Source organism: Molothrus aeneus, chromosome 2 (genome assembly GCF_037042795.1).
Source record: "Molothrus aeneus isolate 106 chromosome 2, BPBGC_Maene_1.0, whole genome shotgun sequence".
Lineage (NCBI taxonomy): Eukaryota > Metazoa > Chordata > Aves > Passeriformes > Icteridae > Molothrus > Molothrus aeneus.
This window is the reverse complement of record NC_089647.1, coordinates 56,853,665-56,876,126: the sequence shown is the minus strand read 5'-3', so window position 1 is coordinate 56,876,126 and position 22,462 is coordinate 56,853,665. Positions and strand designations below refer to the sequence as shown.

The window sequence follows — 22,462 nt, the reverse complement described above, 5'->3', positions numbered from 1 at the left end:
AAAGCTGCTAGCCTGTGCCAGTAGGCCCTCCAAGTATTATCTTGAAGCTACTTCCTTGTTCTGTAGTTGTTTTGTAAAAATAAAAGCTGCTAGCTGCCAAGTGGCTTTGAAGGATAAGCTCGAAATGTGTGAACTGCATCTAATCAATGCAGTTATCTGCGAAGCACTAGGAACAACAGCTCTGAGAGACAAAACCAGACCACTTGTCTCAGAACACTCTAATTAGTATCTGCATATTAATCTGAAGTCATTTTATTTCTCTTGAAAGGCAGTCCTGTGCCTGAGGTTTACTCCAGATGCATTGTCTTCTCCATCAGCCAAGATACAAATATATGATACACGTGCATATCGACCTGTACATACACGTATATGCATACACACACAGGGTGTGCTTGCTACCTGCATGCAGCAGGTAGCTGTACAAGCAAATCATAAATATTTATTTATGTTAATGGTAGCCAAGCAAGACATTTGCCTTAGTTGTCAAACCTGATTACTAAATAAAATCTATCTTCCTAAACTATTTGCCTTGAATACAATTGAAAAAGATACAGCTTGATTAATCGTTTTGTCTGTTTTACAAAAAAAAAAGTACACAATAATTAAGGTGATTTATGAACATTGGGCTACACTGTTTTAGGTGCTTTTAAGTCTATATTTTGCTATGTTTCTGAATTTCACTGGCATTTTGCTAAAAGCCTTTCTTCTCTAAGGTACAAATCTTTTGGGTGATTATTTTAAAAGTTGTTGCTGAGGTTTCAAAAAGAACAAGAACATTGAGCAACAGCAATGGAAAGGAAATTCTGCCATAAAACAATCTGATTACAACTGAGAAAAGAATGACAAAAATTCTGAAGTCATTTTAGCTTTGCAGAAAATTATCATCTTTTTCCTGGGCCATATTTTACTGTTAATGGCCTAGAATTGTGCAATATCTTATTAGCTCATCAAGAGATAAATAGTGACAGGCAAGAAAAACAAGTTTATTTATGGTAATTTATGTGAAATTTATGAGATGGAGAAGATACCAAAAATATTGAAGCTGCAAGCCAAGGTAAACCAAGTATTTCACAGCATGGTAATAAAATGAAACAAAGCAATATTAAGACATACATAGAGAGAGGTAAGAGAGGACAGAAGCAGAGGACTCAACTCTCAATGTGTCCTTTTTACTGAACCACAAAGTCTAACAGTCTTCTTTCCAGAATTCTTCAAAACTGCACAGTCACCTGAATTAAAACTTAGGAACTTTGCTGCTAACAGAGCTGCAGAACCTCCACCTCTTTCAGCAGTGCCAAAGACAAGGAAAGAGAGCTCCTATGGATATCTTCTTATTGTGCAGAAACAAAATTAATCTGATTAGATGACACTATAGTCCTTTCTGTCAATAAGCAGCCACCTTCTTGCATATCTCAGAAATTAAATCAGAAGTGGGCTTAAGAAAAGATCATCTTCAGCTGCAGGAAAATCAAAATGTTTGGTTATAAGCAAAGTCTTTGCTGTGATAGAAGTTGTCCATATTGGAAATGTGTTCTGAGAAACACACCCTGTTGTAAGCTAGATCACAGTTTCTTGTAGAAGCCCATTGAGACCACAGTCTATTTCTGACCAGCACCTCCCTTAGGAAGGACATTTTTTCTCACCAACCTGAAACCTGGATTGCAGTCAAGCCTTCATTTAAGAGATTACAGATATGAGGTCTTTGCAACAGTCCCCTGTTTCCCTTCCTTTGGGGAAGGCTATGGCATCAGTGAGCCAGATCCAACAATACCTACTAGTCAGTGTGCTGGAGAGCTTTTAGAACTGCATGCTTGCCTTTGGAGCAATGACAGAAGACTGCTGCTTAACTACAAACAGAAATGAAGCACGTGCACTGATGGTGGGTTAGGGTTTGGTTTCCGACCAAAGGAAGGACTTCAGAAGCCTGTTTCTGATTATTTGCAAGTCTACAGCTGGCATCATCCTCTTTTGCCTATGTTCCCCATCAAGTCCCAGAGAGACTTAGGGAGCCCTTTACCAAGACTTACATTTGTGATGGTTTTTATTCAGGAAACCTATAGAAATGACACAGGAGTGATGGGCTACAACACTAGCTGACATCATGCAGATGGGACTCTTGCACTTATTCAAGAAAAAGGGACTGAAAGCAGATGGCCAATGCAAAGTCTCAGAAGAACAGTGCCAGACTGCTTCCCTTTGTCTGTGGGGTTATGTGAGCTTGAGCAAAGCCAATAGAGGTAGGGTGTGAAGGATGATTACAGAAAATAATGCTGACATTCACTGTGCAACTTACACAAGACAATGTCTATATAAGTTATGAGATGAAGACACTTCATTTGATATAGCAGCTGTAATCACATTTTCAGAGTTGATAAACTCCTGCTAGACAATTCTTTTTTTTTTTCAGCATCAGCATTGCTGCAGTCAGATCGCCAAAGCATCACAGCCTGGACACAAGAACACGTTAGGGAATGACAGCAGAAAGCATGTGTTTGCTTGGGTACACATGGCTTTCAAAGGCAATTGACTCTGCTTACTGGGACCAATACACAGTGTTGATGAGTTCTTGGCATCATCACTGTTCTTACTCAGAATGCTCACACCCTGAAAAAACATGATTCACGTTCCGCTACTTCTTCCTCCTCTTGAATCAGGATCCTGCCACTGCAATCCATGCTTGTGTCACCTTCAGAAGTAATTTTCTACCTTGAAGCTTGCAAAAAGATCAAGATGAAAACAGTGGCTGATTCATCATGTTGAGGTTCTCCCATTCAGAAGTGAACAGAGAGCATATCCCATTGGTCCTCTGTGGCCTGTATTAGCCCCAGCTACAGAACTGAGTCAGGATTCTGGTCTTCTAACGTGCTCTGTCCAAGCTACCACAATGACAACTTGCAAGTACAGAAAAGAAACGGCAAGCTGAATTTTGACAGAAATAGATTAAAACCTGTAAAACATTGCACAGGGTTTGTCAGAAGTCAGCTAATTGCAAGTTTCTTGGCATATAGAGCTGCCAGCTAGAAGGTTCAGCCATGTCCCATACAGCCAATAGCAGAGATAGACGTATAAGTTAAAATTACTCCCTATGATATTCTCTGAACTGTAAGTAATATAAGAATCTCTTTTCACTCCATCTCAAATCACTACTACTCTAGATTAAAGGTAAATGAAAATGCATCTCTCTTTATTTGTAGTCCTCATCATTTAAAGGAGAAATTTACTTGTCCAAACATGGGCACCTTTCAGGCCTGTAGGATGCCCTAGGCAAGGTAAGTCACTAGCCAAACAGGAGAGCTGCACTTTCTGCAGCAACAGAAAGGATGCCCTTTAATGCTCAGAATGAGCCAATGTACACAGAGCTGAATCCCAGGCCAGTGCCTCCTAATTCCAAGGCAAAACACAATACCTCCAATAATCCAGGTATTCTGGTTAACCTGTGTCTGTTATCCTGGTTTAAACAGAATAATTTTACAAGCACGAAATCCAAAGAAACCTTTTCTTCCTCATAAAAGCTGGCTCATCTGAAAAAGTAAGCAATAAAATGCTCATCCAGAGAGGCATTTTTGGTTTTGTCTTCTCACTGGAAACGTGTAGTGCCAAACTCAGTTGCACGACTGGAGTCTGCAGTTACTGTGCCTGCATATACCGAGCCAGAACAGTTAGACCTGGAGTACAGCAGTGTGTTTACAATTCCAAATATTCCCACTGGGGATACTAGATGTTTTCCTCAGTCAGCAAAACCCAGTTTGCTTGACCTGACCCTGCTCCTGCCCTGTTTCCCAAGCCTCAGTTAGCACATCACAGCCTTTCTGTTTAAGCACTGGGGCTGAAGAAGAGACTTTTACCCTTTGTAAGTAACACTTCTCCTTGTCTCCCTTTCATAGAGAAGCACCAAAACTTCTCCAAAAAGCACATCAAAAGCCAAGACCTTTTCACTTCAGAGTAAGATACAAGCTTTGTGCAGCTATAAATGAAGTCCCTGCCTGTCTTGTGTCTTGATTTACATCAACATGCCCATTCCTTTGAGAATTGCCAAGAGGCCTTGGGGAACTTGGGCCTTGGGCTGCCACATTCTCCCAGTGATGCTTTGGGAGTGGTGTGTACCAGGCAGTGCTGCCTAGTGCAGTTCAGGGATGATGACACAAGCACTTCACAACAATCTTTAAATATGATTCTTTTACCAAAAACCTTAGCAGAGAAGATGCACATGCAAACATTCTCTGAAGGCTATGGTTAAGTGTTAAGAAACCAGTTGTTTTGACCTCAAAGATGCTCAATATTTTCTGTATTATTTTTTTCTTCTCACAACAGAACAGAAGCAAATTGCTGCAGAGGGAAAAACATTTATTTCCATGAAGAAGAGAGGTGAATATTTACATGAGTAAAACTTTAGAAACTAAATTGCATAAGACAAATTATATGGGTTCAAGATGTTCCCGCTTCAAGACAGAGCCCATGACAGAAACAATGTCAATTTTAAACCATTAACTGGCATGCATAAAGAAAACCTTTTGAGGATCATTACCAGATCCTGGTTGCTGTTTTGCCCAAATTATCTTGGCTATTTACATGTCCCAGCCACTGAAGAGCAACTGGCAAGCAAAGCTGCTATCTGTCCTCATGCTTCCCACACTATAAAGTGGCTCCAACCACAACCCCACTGAGTGTGTGCATACATCAGAAGGTTTATCAGTTCTTAGTCTACAATGGCAGCCATACCTGCTGTACATTTTCAAGTCATGCAGACCATTAATTTCAACTCTTACAGAAGCCCTGCTGCAGTGATTCAGAATGTGTACATTCATCTGCCTAAGATTTACAGCTGTCTGAACAAACTGTTGTTTCAGCCTTATTATAAAACAAGACCTAAAACATATGCTCTGAAAAATGTTCAGTATGTCATTCTACCTCAACTAACTATTTGAATCTTGCCTTTTGAAGCTGAGCAGAAATATATCTGTCATAAACTGTATTTTGAGAGCCTGAAATGGGCAGTGTCTATTGCACAGGACTCATCAGCACCTATTTTGCAGCTTGTCCCAACTTAGTTAAAAGCACACCAAAACCATCTGGATTGTAGTTTTTATTTACATTCTAACTGCTCAGACCCTTTAGTATAAACTTTCTTAATCAGCAGTACTTCTCTACCATTCTGAAAAGGTTTGATGCTTCTGTTTGAACTCCTTCACTTTGTCATCTTGGCTAAGTACAGTTAGAGATTTCGTAGAATAACGTTCTGGTTAAAAACAATGGATGTGAACCAAGATAATACAGAATTCTAAGGATTTAAGGCTTCTGTTTCACCTGAGCTTCACACATGTATCATCTCTACTATTTTTTCCCTTAGCTTATTACCCAAGGACTGACTGGGAAATACTGCAATGCAGTAATTAGATGTCATAATGTCACTGAATAGCTTTCCTAACATTTGGCCGGACTTCTTGCCTGCCTTAAGTCTTACAGATAATTCTGTTTGTTGGTACCATTCCTTATAACATCTATTTGTGATCCATAATCTAGTTAGGTCTAGCCTAGAGCTATTTAACTCTGCAAGTTGCTGAACTTTCCCCCTATTCATGTTTAGTGTTATTGTTCTGCTGACTTATATGGTTCAGTATAGCCTCAATTATGTCTGTACTGCTTTCCTTTTACTATGCTGCCCTTGTGCATTTTTACAGGTAAATCCTGCTACCAAGGGGTAGGTGCAAAAGAGTCATGATGCTTAAGTGCTGTGTAGTGTCAGCCAGCTGACTCACAGATGAAACATGGAAGAATGACTGGCTCCCAAATGTCTGCAGATACACACCTCCCAAAGGATTAGTCTGTTAATTGTTTCCTACAATTGGAAGAACTTGTTCTTGTTACAGCAGCAAAATGCAAGAGCAGGTAATATAGAGCTTTTCCTTGTAACTGGGGACAATAGAAAAGATGCAAAAAATGTCAAAAAATTCTTACAAAGAAAAATTAAGAAGCAAGAAGGAAAATAATTTTGAAGGTATTGTGCAAACGCATGTATAGTTCAAAAGCAAGGACACCAGTGTAAAAACAGACATGAAAACACAACTTCTGCTGTGGGACAGAACTGACAATGTCAATTTTAAAGAGAAGTTGTACATTTTTTCCTTATTAAATGATATGCACCAGGCCTGTCACCATGGAAAAAGATGACCTTCCCTCCACCACAGGCAGTACAGTTATGTGTGTACCTGTCATATTATGCTGTAGTAACTCTAAATTCTTAGGATGAGCCACAAAGACATCATTTCCTTTCAACCAAACTGGAAGACTAGCATTTCTTGGAAGCAAAACAAAGAATCAAGTCTATCTAGCCATCATCCAGTGAATATATTATCATTCAAATATTTATTTTCTGTACATTTTCTTACCTTATATTCTGCACTGAGGAATTTAGCGATTCATCTGGAACATTACTGGTTACAGCTGCTTGTCCTTCTGTGAGGGGCTGCAATGGCTGCATTACATGAACTGTCCGAAAAAGCTGAGCAGGTTGTACTGGCTGTGGAGATTGCATTGTCCTCAAAACTTCTGAACTCAAGCCAGGTGTCTGCTGCTGTACAACTTCTACTTGCTCCTTCAGCTTAGCAGGCTTTGAGTTTCCTGTTTTTACCACTGAGGCTGATCCTCCCTTTGTTCCTGCGTTTGCAGACGCTCTAGTTCTGCTTGGTTGGTTTCTGTTGGCCACAGCAGGTGAGAGCAGAGTTGAATCTGATGATTCAGTGCTAGGGCTGGCATCTTCATCATCAATATAGATGAGATCTTTTGGCATGTCTTTAAATTGATACACCAGGCGCTGACCTTCTACTTTAGCAAGGATTCCCCTTTGGTAATAGTATCTGTTTAAAGTGCACCCACAAGTTACACAGGTTTTCTGACAAAAACAAAACAAAGCAACAAAACTCCCAGAAAATAAGCCCAGCACCAGCAAGCCAAAAACTTTTATGTGTCTAGTTTCTTCATTATAAAAAGTGGCCAATTTAATAGTGTACTTTTTTCCTTAAACAACTTTTTTTTACTGGTATTTCATGCCACCTTTTAACTTCAAACTTAGATAACTCTGAGGAGAAAGAAAAGAACTCCATGACTTGGCAGATCTGCTATCAACTCACATTTTGTAAAAAGTTGCATGAAACTTTCAATTCTCCTTTTGACTCCTACAGTTCTTTCAATAATCTGAATTCCTGTTTATTCACCAGTGAGCAAAGGCAGACATTTTAGCTACAACAAAGTGAAGGGAACAGGACAGGAGAGCACTATTTCTGTTATATTTGCAAATTAGTAGGATAACTTGAAATTATGCACACCAAGGTGGGGCGAAATGAAAAGAAATGCATAAAACTCAGTTGGACAATTATCAATCAGCTGATAAGACTGAAGCTCCATGGTTGTCTATTTATTTTGCACAGTTTTTTATGTATGAGAAAACTCCCAGCCTGACAGGCAGTGCCACATGATTCTATGTTTTAGAACTGTCTGTACACACAAGTTCAGAGAAATGAAACCAGAACTGAATTCTAAAACTGTATTTTCCATTGGAGATGGAATTCTAGGCAACAAGTAGAAATAACTTAATGAATACACATGAATGTTGGCAAGTTTTCTTTGAAAACAGATTGAAATTTTATGTGAAAGGTTTGCCCCACTTGAAATCTTCAGTCTCTTACTTATCTGTGTCTGACTGTGAAGATGCAGTTTTGCAGCAGTACTGAAAAACATCTATGCTGAAACTGAAGGTGACTGATTTGGAATTGAGGTTAGTGAGGGTTAATTTTAGTTAGCTAATTTATTTTGCTGAAATAAGATTTTCATTTCCCAAACTAATAGAATAGTAGGTTTTTGTGTTATTCAAATTAAATGAGGCATTTAATGCATACAAACATTAAAGCAACAAAAACAATCGACTATTAAAAATGAACATACCTGAGAGCTCTACCCATTGTTTCATAATTCATGTCAGGTTTGTTTTTGTGTTTTCCCCACAACCTGGACACAGCTTTGGAATCCACCAGTTTGAAAATGCCCTTCTCTCTTTGAGTCCATTTGATATATTTAGGACATGTAGCTTTGTCCTGGAGCAGTGCTAGTAAGAACTCCCAGAGATAAATTGTATTTCCTAGAATAAAAGAATTTCAGAAACGAAAAACAAACAAACAAACAAAACAAAACAAAGAAAAAAAAAAGAAAGAAAAAAGTTATTTGGCCATATTTTATTTTATTAATGATGCAAATAATCTTAAAATTGAGAAGCTGATATCTTTACAAAACACATATAATATATCATCAAGACTAGGAAATAGTGATGGAAGGGCACGGGAAGGGAAGTTATTATAATTTTGTGAGTTATAATCTAGGTGTGCAAATACTACAGCCAATGTGGGACTACCAACATTAGACAGCGTTAGCCAGCCATGTGCCCTTTTCCGTCCTGGCTAATCCAGTTACAGAAGCAGTCACTATTGCTTTACCTTAAAAAGGAACATGTTCAGTTCTACCCTCTAAAAATGCTGGAAATTAAGCTGTTGCTTAGATGCTTTGCTGAATCGAGGTGAGAGTTATAATCCTTTAAAAGGCTAAACAAAATCCTTGCCTTTAACAATGAGATTTATGCGGGGCAATCGGTGATATATGCTGAGGCAGGCAAACCTTCAATAACAAAGTACAGAAAAAACGTAATTTTTTTTTTAAATCCAGTGAGTGCTTGTGCTTGCTGGTAGACAACATTCAAGTTTCATTTTACAAACAAGTGGGGACAAACACTTTTATATGAAAATCCATCACATCTGTTCAGTGTTTGCCACATATAAAGAAAGAGTATTAAAATCACAGATGGTGAATACTTAAAACTAGCACAAAATTTGCATTTTTTTTTTCCGAAACCACATTTAAGGAGTCTAAACTCATGCGACTAATAAGACCTTTTTTTTTCCTGTTTTTTTTTAAGGCTTTTGGTGTTTGATGTTCTTTTGGGAATCTGAAGCTGCACATAAGCTTCTTAGTTAGTCTGAGAAAGCAAGAAAAAACTTCTTGTATCACCTCCCACAAGTATCTGTGCAAAAACAGCAAGGATAGCATGTGCTGAAGTTTCACAAAAAATGATGCCCAGCAGATCAGAAGGTGACGGGATCTCTTTTCATAGCTTCAATTTAGCCCAGCAGATTTTTTCAACTTTTTGACCATCAGTCTGAACCTTATTCCAATAAGAGATCTCTTAAAAATTGAAATTCCTATAATACTAAACTATACTTAGCAAATATTCATCAAAGTCATCAGCACTGCCTATAAAAAATGTTAGCAGCTCCTTCAGCAGGTGGAAGCTTGAAAAATGAGCATTCCTAGAGAAAAAACACTGCCTTTGCAACAAATGTCTCCCAGCTTACATAAACCAGCCTCCCAGCCCTCAGATACCCCAAAGGCAAAACCAGACTGCTTAGGCAAGGCACAGTGTCAGGCAGGAGTGAGAGCATTCCCAGCCATTTACCACCTAATCCAGGCTGTTTTTGTTGTAGTCTAGACTAAAATGCTCAACTGCACCAGGGCAACCTGAAAATTTGCCACTGCTTAGCCACTAAAAATCACTGTGAAGAAGACTGGCTGCAAAAACCAGGTTTGCTTTACTTACAGGCAGAATATTTAACCTCCTCTGAGTCACACCAGAAAAAGAAATATGTGGAAAATTCAGTTTTCTCTATGCATCATGTATTTGTATGGAGAACTTGTAATTTTAGCATACAAGTTCCCCCTAGGTAACAGACAGGCAGCCCTTGTGATTTTCTAGCTGCTTCCCTGACACGGGTGGTCGTATTACTATGCTTTTTACTTCAATTTTGTTTTCCTAAAAATGCAAAACAAATGGGTTTCATAACAAACAGTGGTTTGAGGCAACATGCTCCATTTTATTCCCTTCAGAATTAGCAACTTTGTAACAATGGACAAATGTGAATTATGGAGTATCCTTGCTATCATCGACAGAACTATTGGACTCTTCCACCTTTTCATTTTGTGGCTGGCTGCTTCCATATTTTCTATAATTTCATCTGAGCACCACTTGGATGTTCCTCTGATACTCCATTCATTTTTACATAAAAATCAGGTATAATTAAAAAAATACAACAATATATATTTAAAATTGATGGCATTAACATGTAAAATATTTATTGATTGCCAACAGGTTCTTTTCTTCCTGTTATTGCAGAAAATGCCTCTTCCAAAGGAAAAAAACCCCGACACACTCATTTGCCAGAGTAGAGATTTTTCTGACCTCAAGAGTGCGGCATTCTTTTGCCACCAGTGTCCAGGACTGGCTAGGCTGCTGTCCTGGCAAGTACTGCATGCATGCAACCACATCTGTCACATGCAGCAGGCCCTTGTGACACAGGGGAGGCTCATTTGCAGCTCCCACCGAGGGCAGCACAGCTCGCTGCGGCTGGGATCAGCCTTCCCTTCTAACACCAGCCTGGGCACAGCTGCAGCCTTGGACCCCACAGCAAAGCAACCCTTTTGTCAAAGCTGATGACAAAACTCACAGGCACTACTGAACACTTCAGGCTGAGAAATTATTTATTGTATGTTATGTGGCATTTCTTTTTATTTCTACCTTTTAAGCACAGAAGGAATGAAAGTATCAAACCCCCAAGTTTTCTGTCCAAGTGTTCAAGCTGTGTTATAAATTTTTTCAAAATTCAGGACTTGGTACTTCCTGCTGCCAACTGGCAGGCTTGGTTAGCCTCATGCAAAATTAGACACATACAGATGGAACACATTTGTAAAGATCATCTGTCAAAATAACCACAGCCTAAGAAGCATTAATATAATGCAAAGCACTCCCCAAGACTTCACTCAAAACACAGCAAAGTCTGCAGGGATGTTGAAGAGTTTCCAAGAACCCTTGCAACTAAAGTGACAAATACATTATTCTCCCAAGGAACTGAGTATTTCACCAAGAAAACTCATGTGCTCATCTTTTCCTTGCCTTGAGATGTTAACCACCCCTGAACACAAGACCTATGTTTGCATCACAAGTGAACTGGTGATTTTTTTTCTTTTTACAGATCACTCAGAAACTATGTTCTCCTAAACGTTTTGGTGACAACTATTTGGACTTACCCTTTCCATCTTTGTTTTTCTTTTTCACAGATATGTTTGGAGTTGTAGTAGGGGACTCAGAACGAGACGGTTTTGGTTTCTTCCCTGAAATAAATCGTCAGTAAGTCAGCGGCAGCTTAAGAAAAAAAAATTACCTAAAAAGGGAAGAGATTTGTTTCTCCAATTCAAAAAAGATTAAATTTCTACCAACATGGGAACTTAGTTCTGTGCTGAACTTTTTTTTTTCCTATGGCAGAATAGACCTCCTATACTCTTACCGTACTTCTAAAAAAAGACTACAGCACTTTCCTGAAGTCCATGCACATTGGAAATTTCTGTGGCTATTTAGGTACTCTTAAGAGCACTTGAAACAGACAAGAGAAAAATAAGCTATTAACTATGTGTAAGGGCTTAAACAGGAAAAGCTAGATAAAATACAGAGCACTATCATGTTCACTTATTGCCAAAATGGAAGGTAGGTACAAAACAAGCTTGTCTCCTTGTTTAATCTATTGCAAGTACACTGCCAGCAGCAAACTACACTGTCATCTGAAACAAACATTTTTTTCCATCCTGTTGTCTTTTACACCACTTTTACAGTGGCTGCAGGTAAAGGGAAGTCACTTGTTTATGAAAATCAGAAGAAACAGTACCAGGCTCTGAAAAAATACCAGGTTTTAAAGTCATAAGCATGGTGTCTCTCTGGTGAGGAAGACTAAAAGGAAGAAGTTACTTAAAACTGATTACAAAAATGAAGAGCACCCATTTGAAAATGTTGAGAAATCAACTACTGACACAAAAGGGAACAAAAAAGCTAAGTCATGCTGAAATATTTTTCAATATAAAACCTTGAACCTATTCTTTTATTAGTTCACATTCCTTGCAATGGCAGCTTTTACAGGTGATGTAATTAATCAGAAAAATTCAGAACTTTCTTTTGAAATAAGAATTTATCTTACCAGGTTTTGCAGGGACCTTTTACTACACTGCCATTACTTATATTGTTACCTGTAATCTTTTGAGAGGTAGAATAGATTAAGCATATACAAGACTCAGAGAAACATATTTCTAGTTCAGATAGAACACTGTCGTAGTTTAAAATATAAAGAAATTTTTCTTTCCTGTATTTATTGAACTTCAAAAGAGTTGATGTTCTAAAGAAGCAAGACCAAAAGGTCTGTGCAATCCCATACACTCTAACTTTCCAGTTTTGGTTTTGTTTTGAGGGGCGGTTTAGTAAGGAAACAGCTCTGCTGCAGAGTGAGAGTGTATTTTCACTAGCTCTGAAAAAAACCCAACAGCTCAGTGCCAGCCGGCACAATTTCCTTCATCTTAAACTGCCAGTATCTACAGAGAAATCGTAAGAAACTTCAGCTTAAGCACTCACTTTTTGACATAAGAAATCTTGCTAAGTCCATCTTTATACCTCTTTTTTTTTTTTTTTGACAGTGCATGGGGGAGGACAGGCATAAGATAGTTAGTGGAGAGAGCTACAGTGAGTAAACAAAACCTCTAATTTTCTTGCTTTCATCCAGACAGGATTCATGACTGAGAATGGGACACAAATGACACCCACTGTTTTGGCCTGTAATGTTCTTGATTTGAAAGAAGGTAGGAGGGAGGAAAACCTACAACATTATTTTCTTAATATATCATGACATGAAAGGATAAAGAACTACTGGAGTACATTTTTAGCAGCTTTTCTCCACTCACCACTGAAGGTTGCAGAAATGTCTGTTTCACCTAAAATATCCTAGATGAAGTCACAAGCAAGGATGAGCTTCTAACACACAAGAAGCCCCTGAGGGTAACTTTGGCTAAGTGCTTTCCCCGTTAGACCTGTGGGAAGACTCTGTTGTCTCATTTCCTTTCTCGAACAGGTGCAAATGTAGCCATCAAGGAGTAGGGAGTGTTATTTTGATATTACTAATTTAGACATTATGTCTAAATGAGTTCAGTTCTTAAAAGTAAATGAAGTGGATGAGAGCTCAATTAGGTCAGGACTGAACTACACCTACTCAGCTTCAGGAAACTTAAGTACTGATCCCATATAATTTATGCACTTCTGATTAGAGATAGCCTAGGCTACTACATATGAATACGACTGCAAGAGAAATTCTAGGCTCTCTTTCTTCAGCCTAGACTGCTTCAGGACTCTGTAGATGTCATCCAAAATTAGAAACCAGGGAAGGACGTGAAACTTTTTTACAGAAATGTATTGCTGTTACTGCTGTATATCTGGGCTAGAGACAGTTTATTTGGATCGTTTCAGACTACACCCTGAGCTATAATCTCCAGGCACTGACTGCTACCATCAAAAAACAGTTAACAGAGGCTCATCAGATATGTTTCCTTTGTTTAAAAGAAGATATTTTTTTAAAGCCCATTAAGCACGCTTCTTCCTTTGCTTCAATAGAGCATGAATTTGTTGTTTTTCAGAGTACAACACTACATTCCTTTTTAGGAGAGAATTTTACAAAGAGGAAGGATAAAAAGTGTGCAAGACCTAAGCCTTATGTGGGCCTACCATAATTTTGGACAGCTAATTGGATTTACAATTGGTGTTTTCACTTTCCTATTTCCATGGCTAAAAAACATTTGATGTTAGAAATTCATGCTACAAATTAAGGTGACATTAGGCAGTGAAATGTTCATCCTGATTAAATATCTTATACTGCACCAGAAAATGTAAAATCCATTTTCTTGCATTATTTTCAATGAGTTGTGTTTAAAAAAATGCATGTACAAACAAAATAAACGACATATATCTAAAATTTTATGTATATAACTTATGTGACCACCTGCTGCCAGATATCCTCCACAGCAAAAACAGAACTGAAGGTATTAATATAGCAAATTTCCAAGCTTCTTTGTCTGACATTCCTTTGTTTTCCTGTCTTTCTGATCCATAGCTGAGCAGCTCAGTGCTCAGACATTCATGAGTACAAACATCACGCTGGACACGGGTTTGGAGTTGAGCAGATGGGTGGATACAGCTCTGCTGCTGCAGCAATAAGGCCAAAAGAAAAGGAAGTGAAACCACCACGTTGCTTCTGATGAACATTCTCTTGGAGGAGCTCTACTTGCCAGTGCCATTCTGGCCCAGTTAGCTGGCAATGCTCTGCACTGTGAATCTCTCTAATTTTAGCTAATGGCTGATATATATATATATATATATATGCTAGAAGTCTATAAAAGAATCTATAGAATCTATAACAACCCTATAAAATCATGAGTGATATGGACAGGGCAAAACATTCACCATCCTTTGCCATGCCTCAGAACTGGCTAAAAAGAAGGGAAACAGACTGTACTTAAAAAAAAATAACCTACAAACAAACAAAATCCCAAAAGAATCCCACCCACACACTGCACATTATCCTAAAGTGCACTATAAACTTGATAACATTTTGCAGCAATTTTTGTACAACAAATCCCCAGACATTTTGAAGTAACACTTTTACATCACTCAGACCATACCATCTACTTTACGAAGCCTTGAGTTCACTGAAAACTAGTACTTAATGAAACACTAAGCTGGTGCATCTTTTCCAGCTTTTGTTTTTTCGTAAAACAAATACACATTTTCTGTGAAGAAGCTGGTTTTCTAACCTACATCTAGGAAGGAGGAAGGAGTGGGAGTAAGCAGAAGCAGAACACGAAAGAGTATGAAAGCATCAAACCAAAGAGGTTAAATGTCTGGCAGACAGCAGCTCCTTGTTTTGACCCACACAGCAGTCAACATTAAAAAAGAAGAAGGGAAGAGAAGAACAAACAAAACCCTCCAGTTTAAAATCCTCTTACAGTTGGTTATCTCACAGTAGTGTGCACAGCCACAGCAGCTTCCCCAGCAGCGCTTTCAGGCAGCTGCTGGTAAAGCTCTCCTCCACAGCAGTTTCAGTTCAGCTTTCTCAGGGGAATCAGAGACTTCCTGAACCACACCCATCCCTGCGAGACCTTGTGACACACAAGGGGCTCAGAAGGCTTCCCCAAGATATTCACAGGCCAATATGGTCTCTCTCACACATAACAATTCCCAACATTTGGAATTAGCAGCAAAAGTACCAGCAAAAATGCTCCTATTCCACAGGAATATGGCTGGGTAGTAGAAGCCTTATTCTGGTAGGCTATTACACAGGGGAACCTGTAAAAGTCCTCATGCTCTAAGGTGAGCCCTAGGATTAGTTCCAGAAACATAACCTCCTTTGTTTATTTTTCCTTTTATATTAATTTATGGCAAAAGCTTTTAACACCTATATGTACAGCATGATCTCTTCCTGCAGACACCAGCTTCAGAGCCTCTAATGGGGTCCATGCTGAAGCAGCGTGGGAAAACAGGAGCAGAATGTCTGGCTAACACCACTTCATGACTCTTTGGCACAGCACTGACTACAGTGGAACATCACTATGTAAATGTAATCTACTACAAATGGGACTAACACTTACTATAGCATGCAGCTATTTTATTAATAAGAAAAAAAAAATCAGTAATATTTAAGAAAAGCTAAAAATCCCTCCCCATTCTCATCCCATATTCTCAACTGATCAAGTATCTTCAGTTGAAGCTAAATACAAGCTACTGAAAGTACTTCTGGATTCTCAGTAGCAAAATCTCTGTGGCTTGTATGGCAATTCTGCTCTGAAGAAGAAACTATAAATTGGAACAAGCAGAGATTCCTGTAGGATAAGGAATCTTGTTGCTACTTCTACAACATCATTAGTCTAAGCACCTGTACATGTGCTCACACTGTGCAGGAAGAAAATGCTTTCCCCTGCATTTCTGGCTGAGCTCACTCAGTTCTTTTGACCTGACACCCCAAATGGTTCCAGACACTCACAAGGAAGATACCATGCCACCCCCTACTCTCTTGCTCCACACTGCTGTTCTCAGGCAGCATCTTACCTTTTTTCTTCTTTGGTTGTTCAAATTCTGGAGTCTCTGGTGACTCAGCATAAGGGTCTGGGGCTTGGTGAACTTCCACCACCTCAGGGATCCCATCGAGCGTGACTGACACGTGTGTGATAGGAGGCACCATTTCTTCCTCTTCAGTTGCACCAAACATAGCTGCTTAAGGGAAAGGGACAAAAGGAGTATTTTCACACAGCCATGAGGACTTTAAAAAGCTGGCTTTAGAGCAAAAAATCAAAAATAGAATAAAATCAAACTATAACACTTGAGTTTTTCAAGTGTATAATTCAATATGTGTGCTGACATTTTACACAGAAGCACTACTAAAATAGAACAAGTTAATGACAGAACAGACCCCCCAAAAAGCACATTTATCTGCTGATCACACATTCATATTTAAGGCAATCTCTAACTCTAAGTGTATATTCTTTTATCCTGACAACATAAACATCAACCAAACAAAACACTGCAATCTAAACCATCCAACTTCATTCACACCTTCCCTGTGTAATTTTTGACTCTTTCCTTTCCTGTTCAACATTGTTATGACAATGAAATCCTTCATTGCCTACAATACTGGACTTCTGATACCTAAACTATGTACATACAGGCTCTCTAGAAATTACAAAAAAAAATCTTACCAATTCCATGCAACCATGCTGCAGTGAATCCCTCCTCCTTTAACAAACAAACCTGGCAAATAAAGATTAGATTTTCATAAAAAAAACTTACTCATTCTTTTTTCATCCAACATGGGATCAGGGGAGTCCATATTAAGAAGTGCTTCAGCAGCCTCAATTGTTTCCATTGTTTCATCTCCATCATGACAAGATGCTTCAACTAAAAGCAAGGGAGAAAAAAAAATTAAGAAGCTACAAACTAGACTTAAAGCTTAACACGATATTTATTTGTATTTCATTCCCAGGAAAAAAAAAAGAAAAAGAGATAGAGATAGAGGTGGTCTTCTACTAGACCTGTAGCAACAGATTAGCTGGGGAGAAAATGCACGCTGCAATAATTTCATTTATTTACTACAGTACATTTTTCAGATTGCATGTATAAAAAAACCCCAGACAAACCCTTTGTTTCTGCCTCATCTTTCTAACCCCTCTCTTTGCTGATCAAGCACTGTAGTAAAATACAACACCCATGAAACTAAGAAATATCACTACCACAAGCAATATTCCAGAGATCATTATTTAAAAATACAATATTGCTAACTTCTTATGGTGCTCCAATGTCTCATCCACAGAAAACCATGTGGAAATGACATTTGAAGACATGATTTAATGGTGAACCTGGGGTGGTTCTGGGTTGACAGTAGGACTTGAGAGGTCTTTTCCAACCCTAAAAATTCTGTGGTTCTATGAACAGAAGTGAATTCCATAAATAATAGATGCCCATCAAAACTCTCCAGCCATTTAGCCAGGAGGAGAGAAAAAATATTGCACAAGTTCTATTAGAGACCATGTAATGTAAAGGTGTAGCTGAATCCTAAACCATTCAAATTCATGGGAATTACATGTGCAGGCTACAAGAACACACTGGAAAGCAAACATGAAACATGAAAGGCAATATAAAAGGTTGGCAAGCTTTTCAAAATTTTTGACTTCTAGACAATTCCTCATCAATCTCATGAGGACAGCCATTAGCCAAACCCGAACATCCTGAGCATTAATTATAATTTTTAAGGTACATGTTAAGGTCATCTGGGGGTACTCAACAAAAAAATCCAATAAAATATCATTTTGCAAAAAAAACCAGCTGGTTTAACTGGAAGAGTACTTGACCAGATGATTTTTTCAAAATAACTGTAGCATGAAAAATAACATAGATGGCAGTTCCTGGTACCATAGACATTTAAAGCTGTTTAACACATCCTTTTAGAAATCACTGTTTGTCAAATGGAAATTGTTGGGCCAGGCTTCCTTATCCTTTGATGTGAATTTGATGCAACTTTGGGGAATTTACTTGCATCTGACAGATTACAGAAAGGGCTGCATTAGTATTCCCCTCTCTAGGACACCAAGAAACCTCAGTTACTTTCATAGGCTTTACACCCCTCTCCCTGTTAAGCTTTGAGGAATTTTGGGTGGGGCAGTCACATTATAAAACGAAACAAAACCAAAAATCACACTGAGTGACAAAGCAAGCAAATATACATGTTAAAACACAATGTAATGATCTTGGAATATTTTTGCACACAAAAGCAAGAAGTTCATGCCAAGATTTCTATATTTTAACCTTAAAAATATCACAGTAACAGCAAGCAACCAGTTCAATTAGCACTAAGCAATTGCATAATTTACAAAACAACCAGCCAAAACCCCCTGGTTTCATCACAAATGTTTACAGCTTCAGCAATTGTATCAGCAAAGATGAATGCTGGCATCCACATGTCAGCCCTACCTCTTCCACCAACTGTGATTTACAGAAGCCTCCTTACTTTCTGGATTTTCCCTTGAGGCCCTAGTGTAAGAGGCTTAGACTAATGCAGAATAAAAAAGACAGGTGTTGGGAACCCCTGATCCACACAGCAACTCACCCTGTTTTCTACAGGACCACCTCCACCCTATATCTGACAAAGGCATTCAGACAGTTAGGGATCTGCACCTTCTGGCTGACACCTCCAAACAGTCTTAAGAAATGAGAAACACAGAGCTGGTGAGGACAGCATGAAGAGAAAGTGCTTATGGACTATGGTCCTGACCTTGGAAGCAAGAGAGGGCAGCAAATCCCTGACAATTTTGTCAGGCAGCTGACAGGCTCAGGAGCTCAGACCCAAGGCATCTCAGCCCCAAGAGCCATACAGCATCTCTAGGGAATGCCTGTCCATCAGGAGGAGACAAAACATGCACATGCCTTTCAGTTTGTGGCCATGTACACTCTTGGACTGGTGCTGGTGACTTGATGCTTCTGGTTCTGTTTTATCTGGATGAGAACTTCCCATATCATCTACCAGCATTACCAAGACCTCAAGAAGATGTCACATCATACAAATATAAATAAATGCACACAGCACTGCCAAAGCAGCTCTTCTGAGTTCTGACACTGTCTGAATGGACAGGAAGGCTGGAGCATGGCTGGCTTACCACATACAGTTTTAAAGCCAGCAGTGGCACCCCCAGGTTCTCAGTTCTGCAGGCAGGGAGGAGAGAGCTGCTGCTCTTTCCCCAGAGAGAGCTGCAGGACAACCAAACCCACCTGCTGGCTTTCAGGGACTAAGGTGATGGAGCAGAGCCAATTCTTCACTCTGAATAATAGCAGGTGAGGAAAAGTCTAAAAGCTTTACATCACTGTTACACCATGTGGCTACAAGTTTACCATCCCTATCCAAGACTAAAGAAAGGAATTTATAATAGCCATATAAATAATGTAAACATAGAAATTGATATAATTTGTTGCTCACAAAAAATTTAAGCATGTTAAGGAAACTTCACAGTCTGACCATCCATGAGACTCCCTGGCAGTCACATCCCAAGGCCAGAGGCTGCCACTGCTGGGTCAAAGCCCCTTCACAGCAGGTGGCTCTTGTGACCCACGTGTCCCCCTTGGCTCCCCACACAGCCATCCACAGTCAGACCAGCTTTCCTCACTGGTTCAACCCCGGGGTTCCCACAGCAGAGTCTCGGATGTCTTTTTCCATAAAGCCATTTATTCACAGCACAGTAACACAGGAACAGCCTGAGCTGCTGCCCCAAGGAGGACCCCAACCAAGGAACCCCTGAGATTTTACAGCCTCACGTCCACCTGTGGGCAAGTCTCCTCTTCCTCTCTGTGTCCATCCACCCCACTGCTGCTGCTGTCACCTTCTCCAGCAATTCCCAGCTTCTACAGTCTCTCTCACTGTTCATTGCCTGCCTGGCCCTGGTGCCCTTTGTTAGTTATCCCAAAGTTTGGCAGCTCACAGCCTCTTGTGTCTGGCTCCCACCCAGAGCTCAATCTGCATCTCACTCTGCAGCTTGCCAGCAGAGCTACCCAGACCAGACATATTCCTCTGCAAGCAGCAGCTCTATCTTTCCATTCACAAACACAGGATGGCAAAATTAAGTTTCTTAACCACTCCACTGCTCTTGCCAACACCCTTCAAGCCTCTTCCGAGAAGATGACTTCACAAAGTGGTTTAAGACAAGTTAATATTTCCCTGTTGCTGAAAGAACCAAGGGTTGTGGTTTTTCCTCCCATCTCTGCCCCTGGTCCATGATCCAAACTTCTGTCACTTGACACATGCCAGGCTTCACACCTTTTTGATCACATAGTGAGACAACTGAGATTTATAAAATGTCTGAAAAGGTTTTGGGGGTATTGCTGAGTTTGCAAGTTGAATTACAAGAACTCAAGGGCTAATACAAACAAGGTGTGGGGCACCTCACAGAAAAAGTGGAGCACCACCTCTTTGTCCTTTTAACAGCAAAGTGCTCATTTGCATCCTTCAACATGACACAGTGCTCAGAGATAACCAGCTCAGCTACCAAAGGCAAACTGGTGTCTCTTATTTTAGCTTTTCCATAATGCTGCAGAATGGTATTCCAATCATTGGCTGTTACAATACAGTGCCAGTTTTAAGAAGAACTGGAATTAAATGGCTTACTTGTTCCTCTTTGCCAAAGTCAGAGCTGAAAAAATGGGGAGGGTAATTTCTGCAAAGTATCAGGTTTCAAAGGTTATCTGAAATAGGCAGAAGCTTTTTTTAAAAAAAAGAAAAAAGGGGAAGGGGGAAGAAAACATTGGAAGACAAAAATGAAAAGGGGAAAAAGAGGCATGGAAGAAAAAATAGGTAAGAAAATAAGGAAAAGAAGAGAGGAAAAAGGGAGAAAAAGAGAAGGGAGGGGGAAAACCACACCTAAAAATATCTTCAGTTTTTTCCCAGGGTACCCTACAAGTTTTTGTTTATCTGAGCAAGCCACAAACTTAAGCCTTTGTATCTGCATGCCAATTTCTGCCCAGTTACTGTGAATCCAGGCTCCCTATGAATCAGCGTTAGCACAGGGCTTGCCCAAACAGTGCTCTGCTCTGAAATTATGCCTCATGTTGGAAGTTCCCCACCTCAGTTCAAAGTCCTGCTTTCCCTACTCCTGTCTAGTGTCTTTTTTGAAATTTTTATACCACTTTGGGCAATTCTATCCCACTCCCTTTGCTTCTCTGGTGACTGGGAGCTCTGGAGAGTGGGCAACACAAGTCCTTGTCCAGGCTGAGATAAAGGCTGTGCTAGTCACAGCTGTCTTTAAATTCACTGCTGGTTTTACTAGAGACAAAAATAGGGGCTGCAGAACCTCAAAATAATGTCAGACGAAACCTAAAGTTGTTTAAAGAACAAAGAGAGCCATTAGACATGGACAGACTCCCCTTCTGCAGAATAGCTGGCTGTTAAATTTAAGCACTTACTTTCTAGTATCCACTCTTAGCTGATTGTTATCTGACACTGGAAAACTGAGTTTAAAAACACAGGTATTTCAGGAGACCTGCAAATCACCATTTTCTTTTTTAATTAAGGCCTTACAATTTGTAAAGAAAACTATCTCTTTGAGGAGGTATATAAAAAAACCTCTGGTTTTACTAGAGCTACAGGCAGCTGTGAATAATTTCTTTACAAAGTAACTGAAACCAAAACCTGTTTTGTTGCAACTGGCATCTCATCAACTCACAATCCTCACAGATTAACACTCTGAAGTTCAGTTTCCAGCTAACTACTCCTGCGTATTTCTTTGTAACAGCAGAAACGACCACCAAAGAAGCCACCTGTGTTTGTGCAGGACTGCTAGAGCTTCACAAAATGTACTAGGCAAATGGTACCAGACTTCAAAATGAGCTGGTTATTAAGTACCATTATTGATCTATGAAAATGCACACTTCCATGCTCCCTATTCATACCACGGCACAGGACATCTAAATGCAAATTTTCTGTCCCTGCTCTCTCATCCCCTCCCCTCAGAACTGTCCCAGTGCAGCCACTTCCCTGATCCCATGACGACAATTCCAGAACAGGTGAACCATAAAATGGCAGACTTTGATTAACTGTGGTTTTCAATAAAAAAACTCACCAAACATGACAAAGTTTAAAAAAATTATAACAAGAATTTTAAAAAAACATTTTCAGGAACTACATAATCTGATTAGTTCCTCCTTCCTGTGCACCTTATATCCATAACTAGCCACATTAATAAGATACAAAGTGTAGCAATTGTACATTCTGACAAGTTGGCCTAGAGTTCTTCTGCACAAAATATTATCCCCTCTATTTTTCAGAGAAAAAATATTTCAATATTCCCTTTAGAGATAAAACTTCACTCAAAGCCAAATGTTCCAATTAATTTTGTTAATCACCCTTTACTACACGACAGTTAATAATTTAAAAACCCATAAGACTGGCAACAAACTGACCATAAAAATACCATTGCAGTTCTTCCAGGGAAGAGTGCTTTTAAAGATGAGAGTGATAAGGCATGTCTACCT

The 22,462-nt window shown here is 39.4% G+C and overlaps 1 protein-coding gene across 4 annotated transcripts in view; it reads right to left on the bottom strand.

Moving 5' to 3' along the window:
* Positions 1–22,462, bottom strand: part of ELF1 (E74 like ETS transcription factor 1) — an 87,238-nt gene that overhangs the window by 4,128 nt on the left and 60,648 nt on the right. For 2 of the 4 annotated variants that reach the window (XM_066545038.1, XM_066545039.1), the window contains exons 4-8: positions 16,742–16,849; positions 16,004–16,168; positions 11,122–11,205; positions 7,939–8,131; positions 6,387–6,854 (exon numbers count right to left, since the gene is read on the bottom strand). In XM_066545038.1, the coding sequence (XP_066401135.1) occupies positions 6,387–6,854; positions 7,939–8,131; positions 11,122–11,205; positions 16,004–16,168; positions 16,742–16,849 (1,018 nt within the window). The remainder of the gene's footprint in view (positions 1–6,386; positions 6,855–7,938; positions 8,132–11,121; positions 11,206–16,003; positions 16,169–16,741; positions 16,850–22,462) is intronic. The other 2 variants (XM_066545040.1, XM_066545041.1) reach the window with 1 other exon arrangement.